The sequence below is a fragment of the Schistocerca cancellata genome, chromosome 7 (genome assembly GCF_023864275.1).
Source record: "Schistocerca cancellata isolate TAMUIC-IGC-003103 chromosome 7, iqSchCanc2.1, whole genome shotgun sequence".
Taxonomy (NCBI): Eukaryota; Metazoa; Arthropoda; class Insecta; order Orthoptera; family Acrididae; genus Schistocerca; species Schistocerca cancellata.
In genome coordinates, this window is record NC_064632.1 from 343,433,901 (window position 1) to 343,456,512 (window position 22,612).

Sequence of the window (22,612 nt, forward strand, 5' to 3'; positions counted from 1 at the left end):
ACGAAGGTGTCCCGACAGGAAGACGTTCGAAGCAATCGATCGGCGTCTTAGGGAGCACGGAACATTCCAGCTTATGACTCGCAACTGGGGAAGACCTAGAACAACGAGGACACCTGCAGTGGATGAGGCAATTCTTCGTGCAGTTGACGATAACCCTAATGTCAGCATCAGAGAAGTTGCTGCTGTACAAGGTAACGTTGACCACGTCACTGTATGGAGAGTGCTATGGGAGAACCAGTTGTTTCCGTACCATGTACAGCGTGTGCAGGCACTATCAGCAATTGATTGGCCTCCACGGGTACACTTCTGCGAATGGTTCCTCCAACAATGTGCAAATGTTCTCTTTACGGATGAGGCTTCATTCCAACGTGATCAAATTGTAAATTTTCACAATCAGCATGTGTGGGCTGACGAGAATCCACATGCAATTGTGCAATCACGTGATCAACACAGATTTTCTGTGAACGTTTGGGCAGGCATTGTTGGTGATGTCTTGATTGGGCCCCATGTTCTTCCACCTACGCTCAATGGAGCACATTATCATGATTTCATACGCGATACTCTACCTGTGCTGCTAGAACATGTGCCTTTACAAGTACGACACAACATGTGGTTCAAGCACAATGGAGCTCCTGCACATTTCAGTCGAAGTGTTCGTACGCTTCTCAACAACAGATTCGGTGACCGATGGATTGGTAGAGGTGGACCAATTCCATGGCCTCCACGCTCTCCTGACCTCAACCCTCTTGACTTTCATTTAGGGAGCATTTGAAAGCTCTTGTCTACGCAACCCCAGTACCAAATGTAGAGACTCTTCGTGCTTGTATTGTGGACGGCTGTGATACAATACGCCATTCTCCAGGGCTGCATCAGCGCATCAGGGATTCCATGTGATGGAGGGTGGATGCATGTATCCTCGCTAATGGAGGACATTTTGAACATTTTCTGTAACAAAGTGTTTGAAGTCACGCTGGTACGTTCTGCTGTTGTGTGTTTCCATTGCATGATTAATGTGATTTGAAGAGAAGTAATAAAATGAGCTCTAACATGGAAAGTAAGCGTTTCCGGACACATGTCCACATAACATATTTTCTTTCTTTGTGTGTGAGGGATGTTTCCTGAAAGTTTGGCTGTACCTTTTTGTAACACCCTGTATATCATATATGTCTGCTCGTGTCGGTATACCTGTCCCTGTTTCCCCCTAAGGTAAGTCTTTCCGCTCCCGGGATTGGAATGACTCCTTACCCTCTCCCTTAAAAACCACATCCTTTCGTCTTTCCCTCTCCTTCCCTCTTTCCTGATGAAGCAACCGTGGGTTGCAAAAGCTTGAATTTTGTGTGTGTGTTTGTGTTTGTTAGTGTCTCTATCAACATACCAATGCTTTCGTTTGGTAAGTTACATCATCTTTGTTGTTAGATATACTAATATATTGTTCTTTACGTTGCAACAGGCATGGACACCCTTTGGGGACCCACAGGTATGAAGTGAAGTGAAAACTGTAGCATCTGTGATGGTAATGATTATTGCGCAACACACCAATATGAATAGTACCTCTTTCCTGGCACACAGTGCCAACAAATTATGCATCAAAATACACATTTCATACATTCATTACATATTAATCCCATCTTCAAATGCTTACATTTATTTATGTGTTATGAACATTGTTTCTTTACATAATAGATATTACAATTGCAGTCTTAAAAAATTCTGTTGCAAAATTGTGCAGTGTCGCCCTCCATCCCAGAATTTTTTCAATGGACCAGATTGAAACCCATTGTCGACCAGATCCAGCCAGTGTGCCACTGGTTGCCTACCTGTGCTTTACAACATGGAATCACTTGATATACACTCCTGGAAATTGAAATAAGAACACCGTGAATTCATTGTCCCAGGAAGGGGAAACTTTATTGACACATTCCTGGGGTCAGATACATCACATGATCACACTGACAGAACCACAGGCACATAGACACAGGCAACAGAGCATGCACAATGTCGGCACTAGTACAGTGTATATCCACCTTTCGCAGCAATGCAGGCTGCTATTCTCCCATGGAGACGATCGTAGAGATGCTGGATGTAGTCCTGTGGAACGGCTTGCCATGCCATTTCCACCTGGCGCCTCAGTTGGACCAGCGTTCGTGCTGGACGTGCAGACCGCGTGAGACGACGCTTCATCCAGTCCCAAACATGCTCAATGGGGGACAGATCCGGAGATCTTGCTGGCCAGGGTAGTTGACTTACACCTTCTAGAGCACGTTGGGTGGCACGGGATACATGCGGACGTGCATTGTCCTGTTGGAACAGCAAGTTCCCTTGCCGGTCTAGGAATGGTAGAACGATGGGTTCGATGACGGTTTGGATGTACCGTGCACTATTCAGTGTCCCCTCGACGATCACCAGTGGTGTACGGCCAGTGTAGGAGATCGCTCCCCACACCATGATGCCGGGTGTTGGCCCTGTGTGCCTCGGTCGTATGCAGTCCTGATTGTGGCGCTCACCTGCACGGCGCCAAACACGCATACGACCATCATTGGCACCAAGGCAGAAGCGACTCTCATCGCTGAAGACGACACGTCTCCATTCGTCCCTCCATTCACGCCTGTCGCGACACCACTGGAGGCGGGCTGCACGATGTTGGGGCGTGAGCGGAAGATGGCCTAACGGTGTGCGGGACTGTAGCCCAGCTTCATGGAGACGGTTGCGAATGGTCCTCGCCGATACCCCAGGAGCAACAGTGTCCCTGATTTGCTGGGAAGTGGCGGTGCGGTCCCCTACGGCACTGCGTAGGATCCTACGGTCTTGGCGTGCATCCGTGCGTCACTGCGGTCCGGTCCCAGGTCGACGGGCACGTGCACCTTCCGCCGACCACTGGCGACATCATCGATGTACTGTGGAGACCTCACGCCCCACGTGTTGAGCAATTCGGCGGTACGTCCACCCGGCCTCCCGCATGCCCACTATACGCCCTCGCTCAAAGTCCGTCAACTGCACATACGGTTCACGTCCACGCTGTCGCGGCATGCTACCAGTGTTAAAGACTGCGATGGTGCTCCGTATGCCACGGCAAACTGGCTGAAACTGACGGCGGCGGTGCACAAATGCTGCGCAGCTAGCACCATTCGACGGCCAACACCGCGGTTCCTGGTGTGTCCGCTGTGCCGTGCGTGTGATCATTGCTTGTACAGCCCTCTCGCAGTGTCCGGGGCAAGTATGGTGGGTCTGACACACTGGTGTCAATGTGTTCTTTTTTCCATTTCCAGGAGTGTATATTTCCATGAAAATGCACTGATTTGACATTTACTCTGTAAGATGTTCACTCCATACAACTCAGTACCAGTCTGAAAGCTGATCTTCAACTACCTACTGTGATGTCATTCCCATTATCACAGTACTCGCTGTTTCTGTGTCCAAGCCAGGACACTGCAATATTGAATAAACCGCCAGACCAGGAAATATCATTAAGCACAGAAGATATGCTATCGTAGTCTCGCTTTGCAGGCATGCTGTGTCCATCCAAACCACATACATGCACAAATAAGAATAATCTTCCAAGCAGTAGTTGTTTCTAAACTCATCTTGTGACTAATAAAAATACTTTCAGATGTCAGAAACATCATTCATTGGTTAGGTAGGTGTTAAGAAACACTTCATTTACCAAAGTGACATGTTACACCACAATAAGTTAATTGTCACTAAAAAAAGGATGGCATACCTAGTCATAGCTCCTGTGTAACCGAAAAGGCTGAACAGGTAAGTAAGTGAAAATACTCCTACTCAGATATTGGGTGAAGATTCATACAGCTGATGTGGCCACAGAGAGTAGTTTCATTTTGTTGTTTCATTTGATTGAGAGAGGGGGAAAAAAAAAAACAATGGCGATAATTTTGTTGTCATTTCCTTGTACTGTTCGAAGTATGGCAAGTGGACCTATGAAGGAAATAATTTTCAAACTGAGATTACATAAAGGAAAGATAACAAGAGAGGAGGGCCAATACAGGAAAGTGACACCAAGTCTGTTAACCTGTCCTCTTACTTTCACTCAACTAGCAACTCTCTCACGGTCTAAAATTACAGCTACCAAAAGTTCCTCTCTCAGGCATGAAATGTCAAGCAGAATTTTTTGCATGTTGTTTATTTAGTCTTTTATCAGTTGTTTTAATTCACCAGGAAGATTGACAAATTATACGACCATAATATGACTTATGAGAAAGAATTGTGGCATGAATTTTGGATATTGCTTTTGCTTTTATTGCTGTGTTGGTGACTACTATTATTTTCATATTGTGGTGTGTTAATAACTAAAATATTCTGTAAGAGAATAAATATTTCATAATGCTGTTTGAAGGATACTTAACTACGTAAGTAGTTGTCTACAGCAAGTATGAAGACATGCACCACATTAATTTTCTTGCATCAGACACCTAAGACAATACTGAATGAAAACCTCTTTTTTTTTGTCACCAAATTCAGAAGTAACAAGAAGACTGAAAGTTGTTGGGCTATATAGTGAGTCCAAATGTTTTAATGCTTTGTAACTTCTGTAATTCGGATTTTGTCAGTATGCACACCCATATATGTTTTATTTGAAACAGTAAACTGTAAATGCTAATGCACACAGAAAATACAATTCTTAATGTTAATATTTTTGAAATATATGAATTGCAATACAGGATTTTGTTGATGTTCTAAAACAACTTTATAAATATAAGAAAATAATCATACAATAATTTCTGCCGGTAAAAATTTTAGTAGTTGGCCAACATTGTAGACCTAACTTCTGAAATTGGTTGCAGCACAGCTCTTCTTGGCTTTTTATTCATATTTTCTACATCTTATACATCTTAAATGTCAGAGGAGTTCACCTTCTAAGGATCTCCTATTCTCCTGGTACATCTTAACATTCTTATTTGTTAGCAGTCAATTACATCAATCTCAGCTGGACAGTCTTCAGTCAAAAACAATAATTCATCATTTTCCTAGTCAGATAACTGTGGATGGCTGTCAGTAAGAAGAGCTTCTAACTGTTCGTCAGTTATTGTTTCATGCAATGCTGTAGAGTGTAGAAATAATGGTTACTTCAGTATTCCATCATCAAAGACCAAATTGAAATTAGCAGAAATACATTATGTCCTGATGTCCATGTTATTTCATAGTAACGAACAAAATTTATGCAAAAAGAAACTAATTCTCAATTCTAAGAAAGTTCTTCTTATGGTATGGTTGCAGCTGTATAAGTCCATTTTGTAAAATGAAGAAGCTGCACAACAGTTGGTGAATCAACAATATTTTATTGTATACATGACCGGTTTTGGACACTTAGTTCCACCATATGGTGTAAACTGTAATAATGGAAATATTGTGTTACAAGACAAAATCAAAGGGATCCTCAAGTTTCAAATGTCAGATAACGAACTTTGTGGCTAAAATTTATAAAACGAATTAAAATAAATTCAAAGAGAGAACTGGATATTACTTCACAAATAAAATCACTTAACTATGGGAGGTCATCCTCACCCTGAAGTTGTTGTGGAACGGAAGCTCCATGTCAAAAGAATAAAAGGGAAGACCTAGAAAAATCCAAAGAAAAACAGACATCATGACCAGATACCACAATCTTGAAACATGTAAAATGCAATAAATATGGGAAGATAAATCCCATATTGTGTGGGATTACTTACATAATTATATACATAAATTCCATAAAAATCATTCTGCCATGTTGCACGACCAGGAGCACTAACAGGAAAACTATGTAATAGTAAATTCTAGCTGTGAATATCGAGGCCACACATGACCCATAGCGCAGATGTGGTATGAAATGGCTATGTGATTGATGAACTTTTTAAACTGGAAAACTGGGAAGTAACAGCACAAAGGAGATGGAACCATTACAACATTAGCAGGGAAGTGAACCAATACATATATATTAAAAAAGAAAACAATAGGAAAAAATAATGTTTGCACACCTTAACCTGCCTGAATAATGTCATAATTAAGTGGAATATTTTTGTGATATAGGCCAGTACAGTCATAATGGTATTGAGAGGATTGGAATAAAGTCTTCTTAAGATTTCAGTTTCTTCAAGGATATTGAGTATCTGACCTTTTTCTGCAGTGTCAAAGACAGATAAGTTATTACTAATCTGCTGCAGCTGATGCTGGTTGTCAGATTGATTGTCAAAGTTGAACAGGAATTGTCCAGGTGTAAGTGTTCTTTAACTCTTGTATGAAAATGGTTCTTTAAATCTTGTATGAAAATTCCTACCTATCTGGCCAGTGTATCTGCTCTTACACAGCTGGCTTGTATCAGTATGAAAGACATCAGGATAGGAGAAAGGATCCTTTTCGAAGACTTCATGGTTCCTTAACCTACTGCAGAAACTGTTTGGTATGAAAAATGCTGGAGCTATGTTTGGCTGACAACAGTTTATTTCCACTTCTCTCGGGTATGTATCCATGATGTGGAATCTTTTAAAACTTGTTCATTTCTCCAGTGGAATGATTCCCTTCCATGAGCCCTCAAGCTTTACTATTATTTTTTTATTACATTTCTCAGTCATGGACCCTTGGTACCAATTATGTGTGGCAGTATACTTTATTAAACCGAACTCTCGTATTCCTCTGATGTGAGAGAAACAGTATTCAATCTGTTCAAGAGAGACTGGAAGACAGATGGCGCCATGAGCACAGCTTTGGGCGCAACAGGAAGTGATGTGAGTGAGGAGCTCAGTGCTGAATGATGTAGTGGTCCAAACTCGTGGGGAGTCTGGCCATGGCTGCATCCGTGTGGCGAAGGTGCAGGACAACAGGACCAGTGTCGGGCTATGACCAGAGGGGCAGTGAGCACGCAACAGGTGAAGTTTGTGCCACCCTCACAAGGAAGGCCGGTCACGGCTGTATCTTTGTGGTGAAAGCGAGAAGTGGCCGGGCAGCATCGGGTATGGTCGTCACTAACTGATGTCCAAGCGATGCCAACCTTAGTAAAAGGGCCGACCATAGCAATGTGCGGAGCAGTGTTGGGCATAGCTGGCGGTGGGTGGTTGACGGGATGAGGTGCAGGGCCAACTGACATTTGCCTCATCGCTAGCTTGGAACTGGGCAGTACCTCCCTTGAGAGGAAGGCTGGCCATGGCTGCAGGAGTTTGAGGCACAGCTAGAGGAAGTGCGACTGTGTGACTGATGAGACCAGGAGCTGATGCTGGAGCTGTAGGAGTCACTGGAGCCATAGGAGTCATCACTAGAGCCTGAGGGAGCACTGGAGCCAATTCAGATGCTTTATCAGCTCTGATATACAGGCAAGCAATACCAGCTACCAGTGATGAACAACCTCCAAAAACACAAAGGGAAGAGTGAATATAAACACATGGTAATGCGTGTCCACGCAGTCCACAAAAATGCAAAAAATGTACACAAAGTGTTATTACATCACTCACACGAAACAGTACACGACATGCACACTAAAGCAATATCTCCCGTGACTCAGAAGCAACCGATAATGAAGCCAACTAGCCACAATGCCACCTCGAGAATGCACTAACACACAGGGAAAGCAACCTGGAGGGAGCACAATGAGACAAAGTGCCGGAACCGATCAATCATTGCTGAAAAAGTGTACCCTCGTCGCGGCTATTGATATGAGACCACAGTAGAACACACGTTTTTATCCTTGTCACCACTGTTAAAACACATTGTGGGTGAAGCAAGCTTCAGTGAATGATGATTCCTGTTTGCACTCATGAACACTTTTACTCACATTACAAGTTCACAATAAAGTTTTGTTAGGGCTGACAAATGAAAGATTGTCCGGGATCACATAAGAGTAACAGAAGCAATGTCCAACCGCGGAATACCAGTCCCGTAGCAGAGCCCCTCCCCAAGGATGTTTGTAAGCTGTGCTATGTGGAGACGGTCTGGTGTGCTGCAGTATAAATGCAAGCATCCATACTGGTCTCGGTGAATTCTGACTGATGGCCACGAGGTGTAGCAGACTCCGGTCCCGGATCTGAGTGAGCAGTTGAATGCTGGTGCTGAAGGTTGCACTCTGCCTTAAATATCCAGCATCTGGAAGGATGTCCATGACCTCATGATCTGTGGTCAGAAATTGGTTCTTGGTAGAAGCACCACCATATTCCTGATGCGTGTGCTGCTTGGAAATGTGGCTCATGCCCCCTTGTGGTGCCTGTAGCAATTGGTGTATCAACATGCTGTTTGTAAATGGTATTGCATGCACCACATGTGATGCCATTGTGATATTTGTAATTAGTCACCACAGAAAAGAGGGGTGCAGTCCAATAGTAGGCCAACCTGCGGGGAAGAGACACTGTGCTGGAGGCACAATGTATTTGGCCTACTGCCGATATACAGCATATAGCCTGCTTTTTTTTGAGTGAATTCAGCAACTGAGTTGATATTTAAAAATTTGGTGTACCATTTATTTTTCCATTTCAATTGCCTATTATTGTTACATTATGACTAATTTTGATCACATGATCATTTCAGAACTGTGTAGTTGCATAAGCAACCCGTTGTGTCATGCAGAAACTACTCGTTAGAATACTACACAACTTTACAGATCTGAAGATCACATGTGACCAAAACTAGTCATATTCTAAAAATGAAATTAAATTAAATTAAAAAAAGAAAGTGCAACTGAGACAAAAGATAAAAGTTTCTAAATCTACAATAACACTTTTTCTTTAATTTTGAATTTTTGTTTTTTTTTTCCATAACAGAGTGATCTTTGAGTTTTTTGGTTTAAATATGAAATTACATTACTTGTATTCGACGGATCCCATGGAGAGGGGTTCTGTGATGTGGAAAGATGTCAAAGATATACATTTAATTTAATTTAATTTAAGTGCAGTATGAGAATGACTACATTGATGTTTTCTAATGTTAATTCTGTTTTAATTGGTGAAAGGAGAAAATTTAAAAATGCAACAAATGAAGTGCTCAAAAGGGAATATGCATGTCTAAAAAGTAAGAGTGGCAGAAAGGGCAAAATGGCTAACCAGGAATGGCTAGAGGGCAAACCCAAGGCTGTAGATCTAGTGGAAAGGTAGATGTCACTTATAAGAAAATTAAAGCAATCTTTGGAAAAAAGAAAAGCAACTGTATGAGCATTGAGATTTCAGATGGCAAACCAATACTAAGCAGAGAAGGGGAAACTAAATGGTGGAAGGAATTTATAGAGGCACTCTACGAGGGAAATGACCTTGAAAATAATATTTTTAAAGAAAGGGAAGAGTAAATAAATGGAAATAAGGGAGATTTGATACTGTGGGAAGAATTTGACAGAACATTGAAAGACCCAAGGTGAAACAGGGCCTGTGGAGTGGACAATATTACCTTGGAATTAGTGAGGTCCATGGAGAGAGCCTGGTAAACTATTCCACCTGGTGTGGAAGATAAAGATACATGTGAAACACCCTTAGACTTGAAAAACAATGTGTAATTCAGATTTGAAAGGAAGCATGTGCTGACTGGTATTAATATTACCAAACTATCAGTGTAACAACCCATAGTTACAGAATATTGATGCGAAGTTTTTTACAGAAGAATGGATAAACTGGAAAAGCTGACTTCTGGGAAAATCGGGTTGAGTTCCAGAGAAACACAAGAACAAGCTAGGCAATACAGCCCTTTGACTGACCTTAGAAGTTTATTTAAAGGAAAAGAAACCTCAGTTTGTACACAATGTTGAGTAGAATACACTCTTCAAAATTCTGAATGTAAAAGGAATAAAATACAGGGAGCAAAAGGTTGTATTCAACTTGTACAGAAACTGGGGTGCAGCAGTTATAAGAGTCAAAGGACATGAGATGGAAAACTTAGTTGACAAGGCTGTGGGACTGTGTTGTAGGGTATCTGCATTGTCATTAAATCTTTACATTGAGCAGGCAGTAAAGGAAACCAAGGAAAAGGTTGGAGAAGGAATTCCAATTGAGGGAGAAGAAATAAAAACTTTGAAGTTTGATAATGACATTAGAATTCTGTCAGAGACAGCAAAGGACTTGGAAGAACAGCTGAATGGAATGGATAGCATTTTGAATAGGTATTATAAGACGAGCATCAATAAAAATAAAACTAGAGTAATGGAATGCAGTTAAATGAAAGCCGTTGATGCCGAAGGAATAAGGTTAGGAAATGACACTAAAATAGTAGATGAATTTTGCTATTTAGGCAGCAAAATAACTAACAATAGCCAAAAAAGAGGATATAAAATGCAGTTTGGTTATAGCAAGGGAAGCATTCCCAAAAAAGAGTAATTTGTTAACACTGAACATAAATTTAAGCGTTAGGAAATCTTTTCTGAAGGTATTTGTCTGGATTGTAGCCTTGTGTGCAAGTGAAAGGTGGTCAGTAAGCAGTTCAGACAAGAAAGGAGTAGAAGATTTGAAAATGTCATGCAATAGAAGAATTCTGAAGGTTGGATAAGCAAATCACGTGACTAATGATAAGATACTGAATTAAATTGGGGAGAAAAGAAATTAATGGCACTATGTGCCTAATAGAAGGGATCGGTTGATAGAAAAGGTGTCAAAGAACTGTCAATTTGGTAATGGAGAGAAGTGTGGGGGGTAAAAATTGTAGAGGGGGACCAAGGGATGAACACTAAGCAGGTTCAAATGAATGTATGTTACAGTAGTTTTTCGGAAATGACGAGATTTGCACAGGGTAGACTTATGTGGAGAGTTGCATGAAACCAGTCTTTGGAATGAAGACAAAAAAAAAAAACAACAACAACAACAAACTTCCTGGCAGATTAAAACTGTGTGTCAGGCCAAGACTCGAACTCGGGATCTTTGCCTTTCGCGGGCAAGTGCTCTACCAACTGAGCAGGAGAGCTTCTGTAAAGTTTGGAAGGTAGGAGATGAGGTACTGGCGGAAGTAAAGCTGTGAGGATGGGGCGTGAGTTGTGCTTGGGTAGCTCAGTTGGTAGAGCACTTGCCCGCGAAAGGCAAAGGTCCCGAGTTCGAGTCTCGGCCCGGCACACAGTTTTAATCTGCCAGGAAGTTTCATATCAGCGCACACTCTGCTGCAGAGTGAAAATCTCATTTCTGACAACAACAACAACAATTCTAATTATGAAATAACATAAAACATGACATTTAAGATAAGCTGTACCGTACCAGGTAGCAGCTAAAGTGGCAGTTGAGAGGGTTAGGTCAGTTCCCCCTAACCTTTTTCTTCCCTTTATTTCTATGAACCCAGGAGAGACCTTTGATTTAGCCAGCTTAGCTTTGTGACTCTAAGCTCACATAGTTGCCACTGTGCCATTTCTGCCGCAGATGTCATCCAGGTGGCTTTGGAGGAAGCGATGATTACTGAATGAACATCTGTTGTTAACAGGGTTAATGTGGCAACACTGCCCTCTATTCTTGCTGTTGCTGCTGGCATGACTTTCCAGTAGTTTGCTGGATTCATCTCAACAAGTGCATGCTGAAGGCTTTGAATGTGAGACAACTGAGTTTTATGATAATGACACTAGTGTGTGTGGGGGGGATTGAAAAGTTGGAGGCATAACTACCTTTTTCATTTGCCTCTCCAGACGTATTTCACTGCTCCCTAGAACAAAATAATTTTTTGCCTTCTGCTGCCAGATGTCGTTTGATACATTTAGCACGAAAAATAAATTATAGTGTATTTTCAGGTGACGTTCATAACAGTCAAAGTTAAGCCTAACCTAAAAGTTAACATTTAAAGATTGGACATAATTAAGTATAAATCTTTGCATGAGACACACACAGGAACGTGTGTAACTTAAGATAACAGTAAATGCACAGTATGTTCTCATTTGTTTCACTGAGAAAGTGTTTCATAATTATAAAATGACTCATTTGACATCACAGAGAGACATTGCAATTATTGTTAATGGAACATTCAAATAAATAAGTATATTAATAACTAAGTAACTATCTATCCCCATCTAAAGAAATCTACATCAGGATAGCCATGCAGTTGCTTGATTTACAATCCTCTGTATTCACCATTGTGTCTCCATTGGATCTATATTACAGCTTCAATAAAAGAGCATTCCTTTTTTAAGGTAATGTGACATATTTTTGTATGATATTTAAATTGTGTGGAAAGTGGTTGATTTAGTACTCACTAGTGCAAAAATGAACATTTCTCACTGTGAAGTGTGATTGATCGATGTTTGCACTCATGTGCTCTGCGAAAACAGACAACAGCTCCTGGATTTATGAAATCCTGACTGCCCAGTGTATAATGATTTCTGGCAGTAATTTCTTTCACTGTTAAAAAGAATTCCAAATCTTTTTGTATGCTTCAGTGGTAAGTACATTGTGCTTTGATTGATTTTTCACTTTTTCTATTAGTTGGGAGTCACCTGGTGCATCATAGACACATATTCTTATTATGTTATTCATTATTTGATCACAGACGCTTTTATTTATATTTGACTAGTTGAATTGGCAAATCTTTTACTGTGTGACTGTACTAATTGAACACAGAATAACTTGCTTTATCTCTCTTTAAAGGTTCTGCTCCAATTGTCACTTTGTGTGAGAATCAGGAGAAGTGTGTCGATGCTGGAGTACAAACTGCGTCTCCTCCATTGCTCCAGCAGCAACTGCAACGAGACAACGAACAGCCGTCGACTTTGCCTCAGAATGGAAAGTCTGATGTAAAGTTGGGCAGTGATGCTGCTGCTAATGTGCCAGATGATTTGTGGGAATGGGAATGTTTCTGTTGTGCACAGATCTTCAAAAGTTCATCATATTTGCAGAAACATCTCAACAACAGCAGTTGTTTTAAGGTTTGTCGGAAATTCTTGTCAAAGATTATCAGCCAAAACAGGGAAATGATAAAAGAATGCTGTAAATGGGAAATATAAGACAGATCTAGAATGACTGACCATAATTTTGGGGAATGTGTTACTGTCTTGATGTTTCTTGTTCTCTGTGCTCTTTTTGTATCATCTGCAAAGGAATTTTCTTCTGGTGACTCCTCTTACTTTAAATAAATCAAATTTTGTAATAAGTCATTCTAAGAGTGATATTTTTACGTATTTTTAAAAATATGTGGTTGAAGGAGATGGACCTTGGCACCTTCTACTGTGAGAAAAGGGAGGAAGAAAGACTATATGAATGCCTGGACATGTCTTTCGTTCTGAATGAGGTGGTGGGGTAATGAAACTGCTGGACTCTTGTTTAGGGAGAGGAAATCAAGATTCAAATTGTTGTCTGTATGTTGCTCATCAGCAAGAAAATGCAATAGGTTGTGAAACAATCAACTGTAAATTATAATCTACCCTTGAAAGTAAAGCATGTGCAAAATTTACATGCAAACATAATTTGCAGCTCATGAGAGGAAAGCTTTTTATCTATAGAAATTGCTATGTGGTGGTAAATCACTGAATGGTGATAAATCATTGAATAGAGGAGACGTTAGATTGCAGATAGAAACATGGGAGGGGGGGGGGGGCAATTAGTGGCTTTTCCTGAGAGCTCTCTACCTCTTCACCTTTGAGTTACTCCCAGAGAAAGAACTGACTGATAAAACCTGTACATCGTGTAAGTGCTTCCCCAGCCATAAGTGAGTAGTGAGCCATGTACTCATCGTGGTGATACCACTTCAAGTGGTACTTTCTCTTGGACAACTGATAGCAATTCGGTAAGAATTTGTGCAAATTGTTTACTTATTAAGGTTTCTTTGGTGTAGTTGGGACCAATCAGGTAGTCTGCAGGAGTCCTGCACCATGCATTCACACTCCACTGCCTCGGATGTTCAACCTGTGTCATCAAATGCTGATTTTCAGAGGCCCAATACTCCATATTTCTTAGTAAGTTTCTTAGGATAACCACAGGTTGCACTCTGTATGTTTTATGGACCAGTGTGAGTTTAACAAGATCATAATCAAAAACTCAGGAATTTACAGTTTAAAGTACAGTAGTTGGCTGATTACAGTGCCAATGTTGGAGATTCAGCGAATCACTGACCTCAGCAATGCAATCGACCAATTACTGTACTTTAAACTGTTAATTCCAGCATTTGTGGTGATGCTCTTGCTAAATTTAAGAGTGAAACCGACCAATAAAACTAGTGAATGCAACTTGTGGCTGTCCCGAGAAACTTAATTTCAGCAGTTGCTGGTTTCCCTGCAGGCAATATCAGCACTTACCAATTTCTTAGATTCAGCTTTCTGTGAAATTTGGAGGAAAGGGGGAGGTGGGTTGGACAACATGTTATCCTGAAGTTGCCTCAGAACCGAGTAACAGAATTTCATTCGCCCTCTGCAGTTCTGCTGGTGAAGTGATATATCATACCAAGTCTATTAGCAAAGTTTCAAGAACTAGCTTTAAATGATTACTCTAGGGATATACTAAAACCCCTATGTATCACACACATAGGGATCATGAGGATAAGATAAGAATAATTACTGTACACACAGAGGCATTCAAACAGTCATTCTTTCCGTGCCCCATATGTGAATTGAGCAGGAAGAAACCTTAAGAGTTGGTACAATGGGACGTATCCTCTGTGATGCACTTCATGGTTGGTTGCAGAGTATAGATGTAGGTGTAAATGTAGAGGTGTCATCAGTTAACTATAGTGGCAGTTCTGCTTTTGTTGCTTCCAGAGCTTTGATTTAAAGACGCATGTCAAAAATTGAATGGATTTGTAAAACAGGGAACTGAGGCATAAAGATTATTAAATAATCACAATGCTTCATGAGCTTAGTGTCAAGATACACACTTACATTGCATAATTACATCAGCAAAACAAAGAAAAAGGAAATCACAAAAGAATGATAAAGATGGAAACTTTTTGACTCAAAATGTGAAGAATACTGGGCTGACTTACTCCAGACGCAATCCTACTTTCTTTAGAGGTAACATACAGATAATGAACAACTACTTCCAGAACATGTTGTTTTGTTTGATCCACTGGTTCCAGGGATGGTCCTTACCCTGTGCGTAGTGTTCCAGTCCTTTTCCAAAAGCAATTTCTCGCACGTTCACTGAAGTTGAACATCATCTTTCAGGATACCTTTGTGGGTACAGCTCAGGTGTTCCTTTGTGTTGCTTCTACACTCTCTGTAGAGAAGTAATATATCTAGTGTCTCTTGGTTTGTGTAAGACACTTACGTTTTCAAACTAACCAGCACTTGACATACAAGAATGAGACAGACAGTATGAAAGCTAAATTTCACCTATGTCCCTTTTGTACTGGTATCACAGCTATGCAATCCAATTTGATTAATTTCCTCAGTTGGGTATGAAATCACAAACTTCCGCATAAAACAGCAGTCAGTTTCATATTCAAAACAGATAAATCATAATTTCTAAATATATCATTTTCTTGGAAAGTGCTGTTGAATTCAACTTGTAAAGAACTATGATATTAGCAGTAAAAATTACTAGTGTTCCTATTGAAAAAGAAGAGTTGGTATCAATGTCTTTGCAGTTAATATAGCTATGAAAAGAGACTATATGTTGTTTATTGAAAACTTTTCACAGTTCATCTGGCTCAAAATAGAATGACAATATCTTAAACAGTTCTGGAAATATCACACTGTATATGGTGGCAGCAATAGTACACTGAAAATATAAAATTTCTTTTCATTTTGTTACTTACTATACCTAATCATTACCCAAATCATGGTTTATTTGTCCACTTGCAGTTTGATGGTGAACATTATGGAATGCAGCTAAATAATCGATCAGCATTCCGTCCAGGCAGGTGGCCTCCACAGCAGGATGCTATTGTCCCAAAGCATATCAGGGTGAGTTCTCTGCTGTTACTGCATTTCACATATTACACTGAATATACTGTTGAGAGAAAGTGCTATTTATGTACTCACGTCCATTGACATCACGAACTGTAGCTGTGTGCGAGTAAAGTAGGTGGGTTCACGAAGCATTCTGTGCAGGGACAGACAAAGCATACTTAGTAGTGGCGCCAGTGTGCTCTGTATCCTTGTCCCACACAGCACCTTGCTGCCTATTCTGTTGTTACTGCAAGTGCCACATTGGCCACAGTTTCTGCCTCTGACACTCTATGCAAAATAATTGTATGTTTAGAACATTATCATCATTTTTAACACAACACTAGACATGTCTTGTTTATGCCACCACTAATAACTACACTGGCTAAGTGCTCTTGTCATACGTACATCAACATTAAAATCAATACTAAATGTTCTAAGTGCACCCCAAGTGCACACTACTGACAAACAGCAGACTAACACTATTGGCTTGCGTATCTTGTGGTACACTGCTTTCGTCTGCTGCGAATTCCCACATCATCCACCTTCTTATATGCTCACCACTACAGTATGAGTAAGGACGACCACAAAAGAAGTATGCATAAGTTTGGCAAGGTGTCAAGGTGAAGTAAAAGACAGCTTTTAGGTAAAAAGTGCACTTATTTTTATGGGTAATCCGTTTTTAGCACATGCACTGTCCAAAATTTTTTAGTGATTATATTCCATCCCTGAAGTGCCATTCTGGAAGGTCAGCAAAATACCTGTACAGCTGTCACAACCCTTTGAATTCCAAACATTTCCAGCCACAAATCTTGAATGATGTAAGAAAAGTTGGAATTCAGGGTGCTAGGTTTGGTGAATAAGGTGGACATTTCAACTAATAGGACTTAAATCCTTCAGATTTCTCACTGCCAAGGCACTTTTGTTGATACAAGCATTGTTCTAATAAAAGAAGACACTTTTCTTGTGCAATCCAGGTCAGTTCTTTTGTATTTTGTCGTTCATTTGATACAGAAGGGTTGCCTAGTAATTATCTAGCTACTGTCTTAACGTTTTGTTAGGTGATCTGGCCTGCAGATTTCATCCACCACTTGAAAATTTAAATTGGTACATCATTTGTAACATGTAGTGGACCCATGTCTGAGCCACAGTAACAAATTTGAGCAGAACATGAGTTTTCCATGACCTCCCTGTGCCTCTTAGGGTAAATCCAAGCATGTGCTACATCTCTAATGACTTCGTCATCAACATGACTTTAAACCTTAACCTTTCCTCCTGCCTTCTGATCATTGAATAAACATAAAAAATATAAAAAGACTGTTTCTAAAATCTGAAACTATTCTGCAGAGCAGCTTGACATTTGACAACTTTATTGTGCGGCCTGGATTAACACAATAGAAACAGAATTTCACAGATATTGATGTCATTTTTACTGCAGCCTGAGAACTAGTCACCTTGGCCTAATTGTAAATATGTACCTCTGAACTGATCAGTTATTAAGACATATGTGGAAAGGGTACATAATAGGATTTTGAATTGTGGGTATTTTTTATGGCTCGTGGACGGAGAAGAAACTACTGTGTTTTTCCCACTCCTAAATCTTAATGTTGTACACTCAGAAAAATAGATTTTTGATTTCACTCGCCATTGTTTCTTCTTTCGTCACATTTTGATCCATAATCTGTCTGACCATCCTGGTGTAAACAGTTAAGCATACATTGATCAGCCAGAACATTATGACCACTGACCTACTATCAATATGAACCTGTCCAGGCGATAGCATCATCATCTGGCGAGGAATGACTGCTAGTCAGACACATGTGCAGTGCTGGTAGTATCAGTGAGCGTGCTGCCCATGTGTAGAATGCGGTGGGTATGTTATCTATCTGAGTTTGACCAAGGGCAGATTGTGATGGCCCAGAGGCTCAGCATGAGAATTTCAGAAACTGCACAACTTGTTGGGTGTTTGAGCATTGCTGTGCCAAGTGTCTTCAACACGTGACAAACCCATGGTGAAACCATCTCCAGACATCGTGGGGTTTGACGGCCGATATCGAACATCTGCAATCAATTTCTGATGCAGTTTAATGTACTGGAACAGCTATAGTTTGAGATACATTATGTTTCATAGGAATAGCCGCTTACTAGTTCTTGAACGGATGACTCATGATGGAGGAGGACAGATTTTAGTTAATGGAATTGCTTGGAAACTGAAAGACAAGTGTATAATTACGTGTCCATGTTGTGTTATGCAGTTAGTACATGTGTCTGGTACTGTTTTACACCAGTGTGACATGGATTCGATGCATTTATAATTAATTCATGAGTGAGATAATGTCAACCCTCAGGAAAAGAGATGTTCAACAGTATAACAGCAGTGGAAGATGCTGGTCTATCTACAATAAGTTTTACTGACAGACCAATACGGTAGTCTGAGGCGAAATTTCCTACAGCAGTCTCAGGTTTCATACATGTATACAAATTACTGTCTTACCCAAAAGAAATATATTCCAAATAAACGTAAGTACAGCATTTATGGTGGTTCCATTGGAATAATAAGGATGCATAGTAATGTGTTTTAAATACTCTGGTGATCAATTTGTGTTGAGAAGTTTGGTACTTGCCTGTGTGAGTAAGTGGCTGCATCTGGTTGTATATCTAGTTCATAGTTTCTGCATTTCATTGTAAAATGAAATTCTTGCAGGTTTAAACAGATTTAATTTATTGCAAAACTAAACCCCATAACAGTAACTAGACATTTCAGTCCAAGCAACTATACATGAACAGCAATGGAGTACTAACAACAGCAAAGAATAAATATGTATCAAAGACTATGAGCAGTGTAAATTGTTGTCCCTCAAGCATGTGTTGGAACTTCCTGATAGTGCCATATGCTGCAGACACTTCATGATCGCAGGTTGCTCAGGCTCTGTTGAAATCGGTAGATAACTTCTTGCTGAAAAATGCCAAGTGCTGCCAGTGTCCATCTGCTTGTTGCTGCAGTACGGCATCAATTGTGGCAGGAGACTCATCAACCATAGAGTGAGAGGTGCCCACGGAACTAGGTGCTCTGACAGAGTAGCCTCTGCGATAGTGATCTTCACTTTGGTAACTGCCAATTCGACCTTGCTAGTCCATAGCAGTTTTATCGTTCGTTTTGGTGGACTTTGTATTATGTTGTTCAATGGAGCAGCTAAGAGTGCATGATGGCACACAAAATAGTGATAAAAAGTTGATGGTGCTGGGAAATCGTCACAACTCTCACTGTCGAAGGCCGTGGAAAGTTAATTATGGTCTTGACTCTCTCCTGTGGGTGATGGCGTAACCCAGGAATTGGACCTCAGCTGTCCACATACACACTTCAATGGACTGATAAGTAAATAATGTGAACAGAGGTGAGTAAAAACTTGGTGTAAGTGTGTTAGGTGTTCTGTGTCCGAGCTTCACCCCACCAAGGCATCAGTGTAAGTATAGCAAAAATCAAGACTGCCTGAGACTTTGTTCATGAACTGTTGAAAGGTCAGTACAAAATTGCATAGTCTGAAAGTCATTCTGGTAAATTCAAATGATCGAATGGGGTGCATACAACGGTTTTAGCTACATCATCTGGAGCAACGGGTACCTGATAGAATGCACGTATGAAGTCCAATATGGAGAGATGAATTTGCCATGAATGATGGCTGCCTAGTCTTTGATGTATGGTACTGGATAATGACCAGGGCTAATCCTGGCATTGAACAGTCTATAATTCCCGCAAGGGTGCCATCTGTTATTCTTCTTCGAGATTACGTGGAGTGGGACACCCAACTACTGCTAGGCGGATGGCAGATTCCAAGTGCGAGCATACTTTCGACTTTGCTGATGTTAAATGATGATGTCAAGCATGAACTGGCATTCCTGGTGTGATCAGAATATAGTGGATCATCAAATGCTACCCCTGCTATTGGAAGTAGTTGCTGATTGATTTCCAGGAACTGCGTCAATAGTTCTGCAAACGGAAAACCATCTGTGATCGTCCAGAGTGCAGTATCGTCAATACTGTGTACTAATTAAGTTGGTAGTATTGTATTGTATGTTAACCAGGGACCTAGAAACGACGGGGAGGCTCCGTCCCCGCCACAGCCGCAGTGGTCCACAAGCCCACGACAACTGCCACAGTCCACTTCACCCCTCTGCCGCCCCACACCGAACCCAGGGTTATTGTGCGGTTTGGTCCCCGGTGGACCCCCCATGGAATGTCTCACACCAGACGAGTGTAACCCCTATGATTGTGTGGTAGAGTAATCGTAGTGTACGCATACGTGGAGAACTTGTTTGCGCAGTGATCACTGACATAGTGTAACTGAGGCGGAATAAGGGGAACCAGCCCACATTCGCCAAGGCAGATGGAAAACTGCCTAAAAACCATCCACAGACTGGCCGATTCACCGGATCTCGACACAAATTCGCCGGGCGGATTCTTGATGGGCATCAGAAGCTCCTTCGCGCCCGGAAAGCCGACACGTTAGACCGCACGGCCAACCGGGCGGGCATAAGTTGGTAGTAGTGTCAAGGAAGGAATGATGATGGAGGTCAGGTAGGAATCCATAGAATGAAAAAAAAAATACGCCTGAGAATAGGCTGTACCACATCTGCCACAATAAATTGCCATTCGAACTTAAGATGGAGGCCTAGATTCAGTACCATTGTGGCACGACTGTATGTTTGAATGGTGGAACCATTGGCTGCAAAAAGGCAGCAGTCCTCGTTGTTGGGGTGAGGTTGCTGGGCAGATGGATATGCTGACATGTCAGCACCTGTGTCCACTAAGAATGGCAGCTTTGCATATGTTCTGTGATGAACAGTTGATGGCTGCCATCTGATGAGCCAGTCACCATCATCACTGACATCGGATGCATTTCCCATCTCACATGGGGGACTGCGTTTCCACGTGTCTGAATTGAATTGCCTGTGGTTCCAACAGACTTTTGCAGTGGTAGCAGAGTGGATGCACTTCCTCTGAGAGTGGTGACGATGTTACTGGCGACTTGAGTGTTGTGTCTACAGGACGACGACTTGAGTGTTGTGTCTACAGGACAGCGACTTGTGCAGTAAGTTTGGCAAAATGTGCTTGCAATGCAGCAAGAGTATTATCTGCTTGAGGCTGTGGACAAACAGCTGTGACACCGTGGACGGGTCCATTTTGGCACAAGGCAATCTTCAATTTGTGTGAGCGTGTTGAGATCGCCAGCACATACCGTCAGTATGTTCTGTGCATCAAGTGGAAGATGCGACACCTAGATATTCCATAAGATGTATTCATTAACAGTGTTACTCACTGGAGTCTGCATGTGGCACAGTAAGTGGAAAGGAGTGTGACCACCTAGCTCCATGGGGTGGAAACTTCTAGCCGCTTTGTCACAATCTGTGACATGTGGGTAATCGAGCCATTCTGGATGGTCATATAATGGTTGGTTCTTGTTGGTGATGCGAAAATTTCCTGCACCTCTGTAGCCATGTCGTGCACCTCTGTAGCCATGTCCTCTTGTATTGCAGCAACAGTATTGCTATACTTTGTGCAATGTCTTCATCACCACTGTAGTGTCTTGTACCATGGGTAGCAAGTGAGAGGATGTTGTTTGGTGGCTGGTATCGTCTTTCTACAACACAACTGCACACTTGGATTAACAGGATTCTTTATTTACAAGAACAGGAAGCTACTTACTTTTAACAGAGTCCATGTGCTGTGGTACAAGCTCTTCCGTCATAGCCCATGTAGCTTCACTGCTGGTGAAATACATGTTCCCCTATAAACACTACTCTGGTCACTGTTGTTGCCTATTACTAAGCAAGGCCACTCTGCGAGTGAATGACAGACGCTAACTAGAATGTGTTGTTTGTGAGTGAGTGAGTGAGTGAGTGAGTGAGTGAGTCCCTCTGGTCAGCGGCGGTGAACTAAATACTTGTGGTCGAGAGTGCGTTGGCAGCATACGATTGCGAGTCTGTCTTTGGCCTCTCTCCTGATATGCGTACTTGATCCAGCACCTTCTGTCGATCTCCATGCTACATCTTTGTCGACCGGTGTCCTGACTCAGCTTACGCCAGCACTTTCCTCCCCCCTGAAATGCTGCACCATTGTGTACGGAGGTTGTGATCAACAATGGGGACGGAGGCCTGATGCTGGACATAGAGAGGAGTCAGGAGCCATGACTGTGGAGGACGGCGTACTCCCGACGGTGCTCTGCTATCTGGCTTATGAGGCAACAGGAACATCCTGTGGAAAACTGCTGCCAGGTCAGATGTCCAGGCCTGAGGGTGTGTTGTGGGGTGGTGACGACGATGGTGATGGTGGGTCCAGGTTCATTGAGTCGGCGAGCAGGGACGGTGGGTACGAGGATGCATTGTCTATGCGTTCCTTCTGGGGTGCCCTGGTGGCACCAGTGGGCGGCTGCGAAGGCTGTGTGGTCCCTTGAGGTCATGAATCTGGTGGAAGAAAAACAGCAGAATCACGGGGCAAGTTACACGAACAAATTTGGTTCTGGTGGCGGCACTGCAGACTGTCGGGACCAGCAATCAAATACATAAAAGAGCCAATGTGTTTCTGGATCACGCCTCTTTCCCAGCACCGACAGTTGCCATAAACCCTGAAAAGAACGAGATTGCACTGTGCAAAGCGATACTTGTGGACTGTTAGTGGTGCCAGATGCTTAGGTGAGTGTAGCAAGTGTAGCAGCACCCAATGGCAGCTGCCATGCAGAAGTTCTGCTGGTGATGGTCCGTCTTGAGGGTGAAACAGAGCACTTGTTACGTGACAAATGCCATTTTGTTCACAAAACTTGTTCAAAATCAACGTGGAGTGAACTGTGGTCCGTTGTCTGACACAAGTTCTTCTGA

At 41.8% G+C, this 22,612-nt stretch overlaps 1 protein-coding gene and 1 non-coding gene across 4 annotated transcripts in view; both read left to right on the forward strand.

Moving 5' to 3' along the window:
- Positions 1-22,612, forward strand: part of LOC126091950 (PR domain zinc finger protein 10-like) — a 239,838-nt gene that overhangs the window by 62,031 nt on the left and 155,195 nt on the right. For all 3 annotated transcript variants that reach the window (XM_049907287.1, XM_049907286.1, XM_049907288.1), the window contains 2 exons: positions 12,510-12,787; positions 15,656-15,757. In XM_049907287.1, coding sequence (XP_049763244.1) covers positions 12,510-12,787; positions 15,656-15,757 — 380 coding nt within the window. The remainder of the gene's footprint in view (positions 1-12,509; positions 12,788-15,655; positions 15,758-22,612) is intronic.
- On the forward strand, positions 10,926-11,000 carry Trnas-cga (transfer RNA serine (anticodon CGA)). Its single transcript has one exon. It is a non-coding gene; the product is annotated as a tRNA-Ser (tRNA).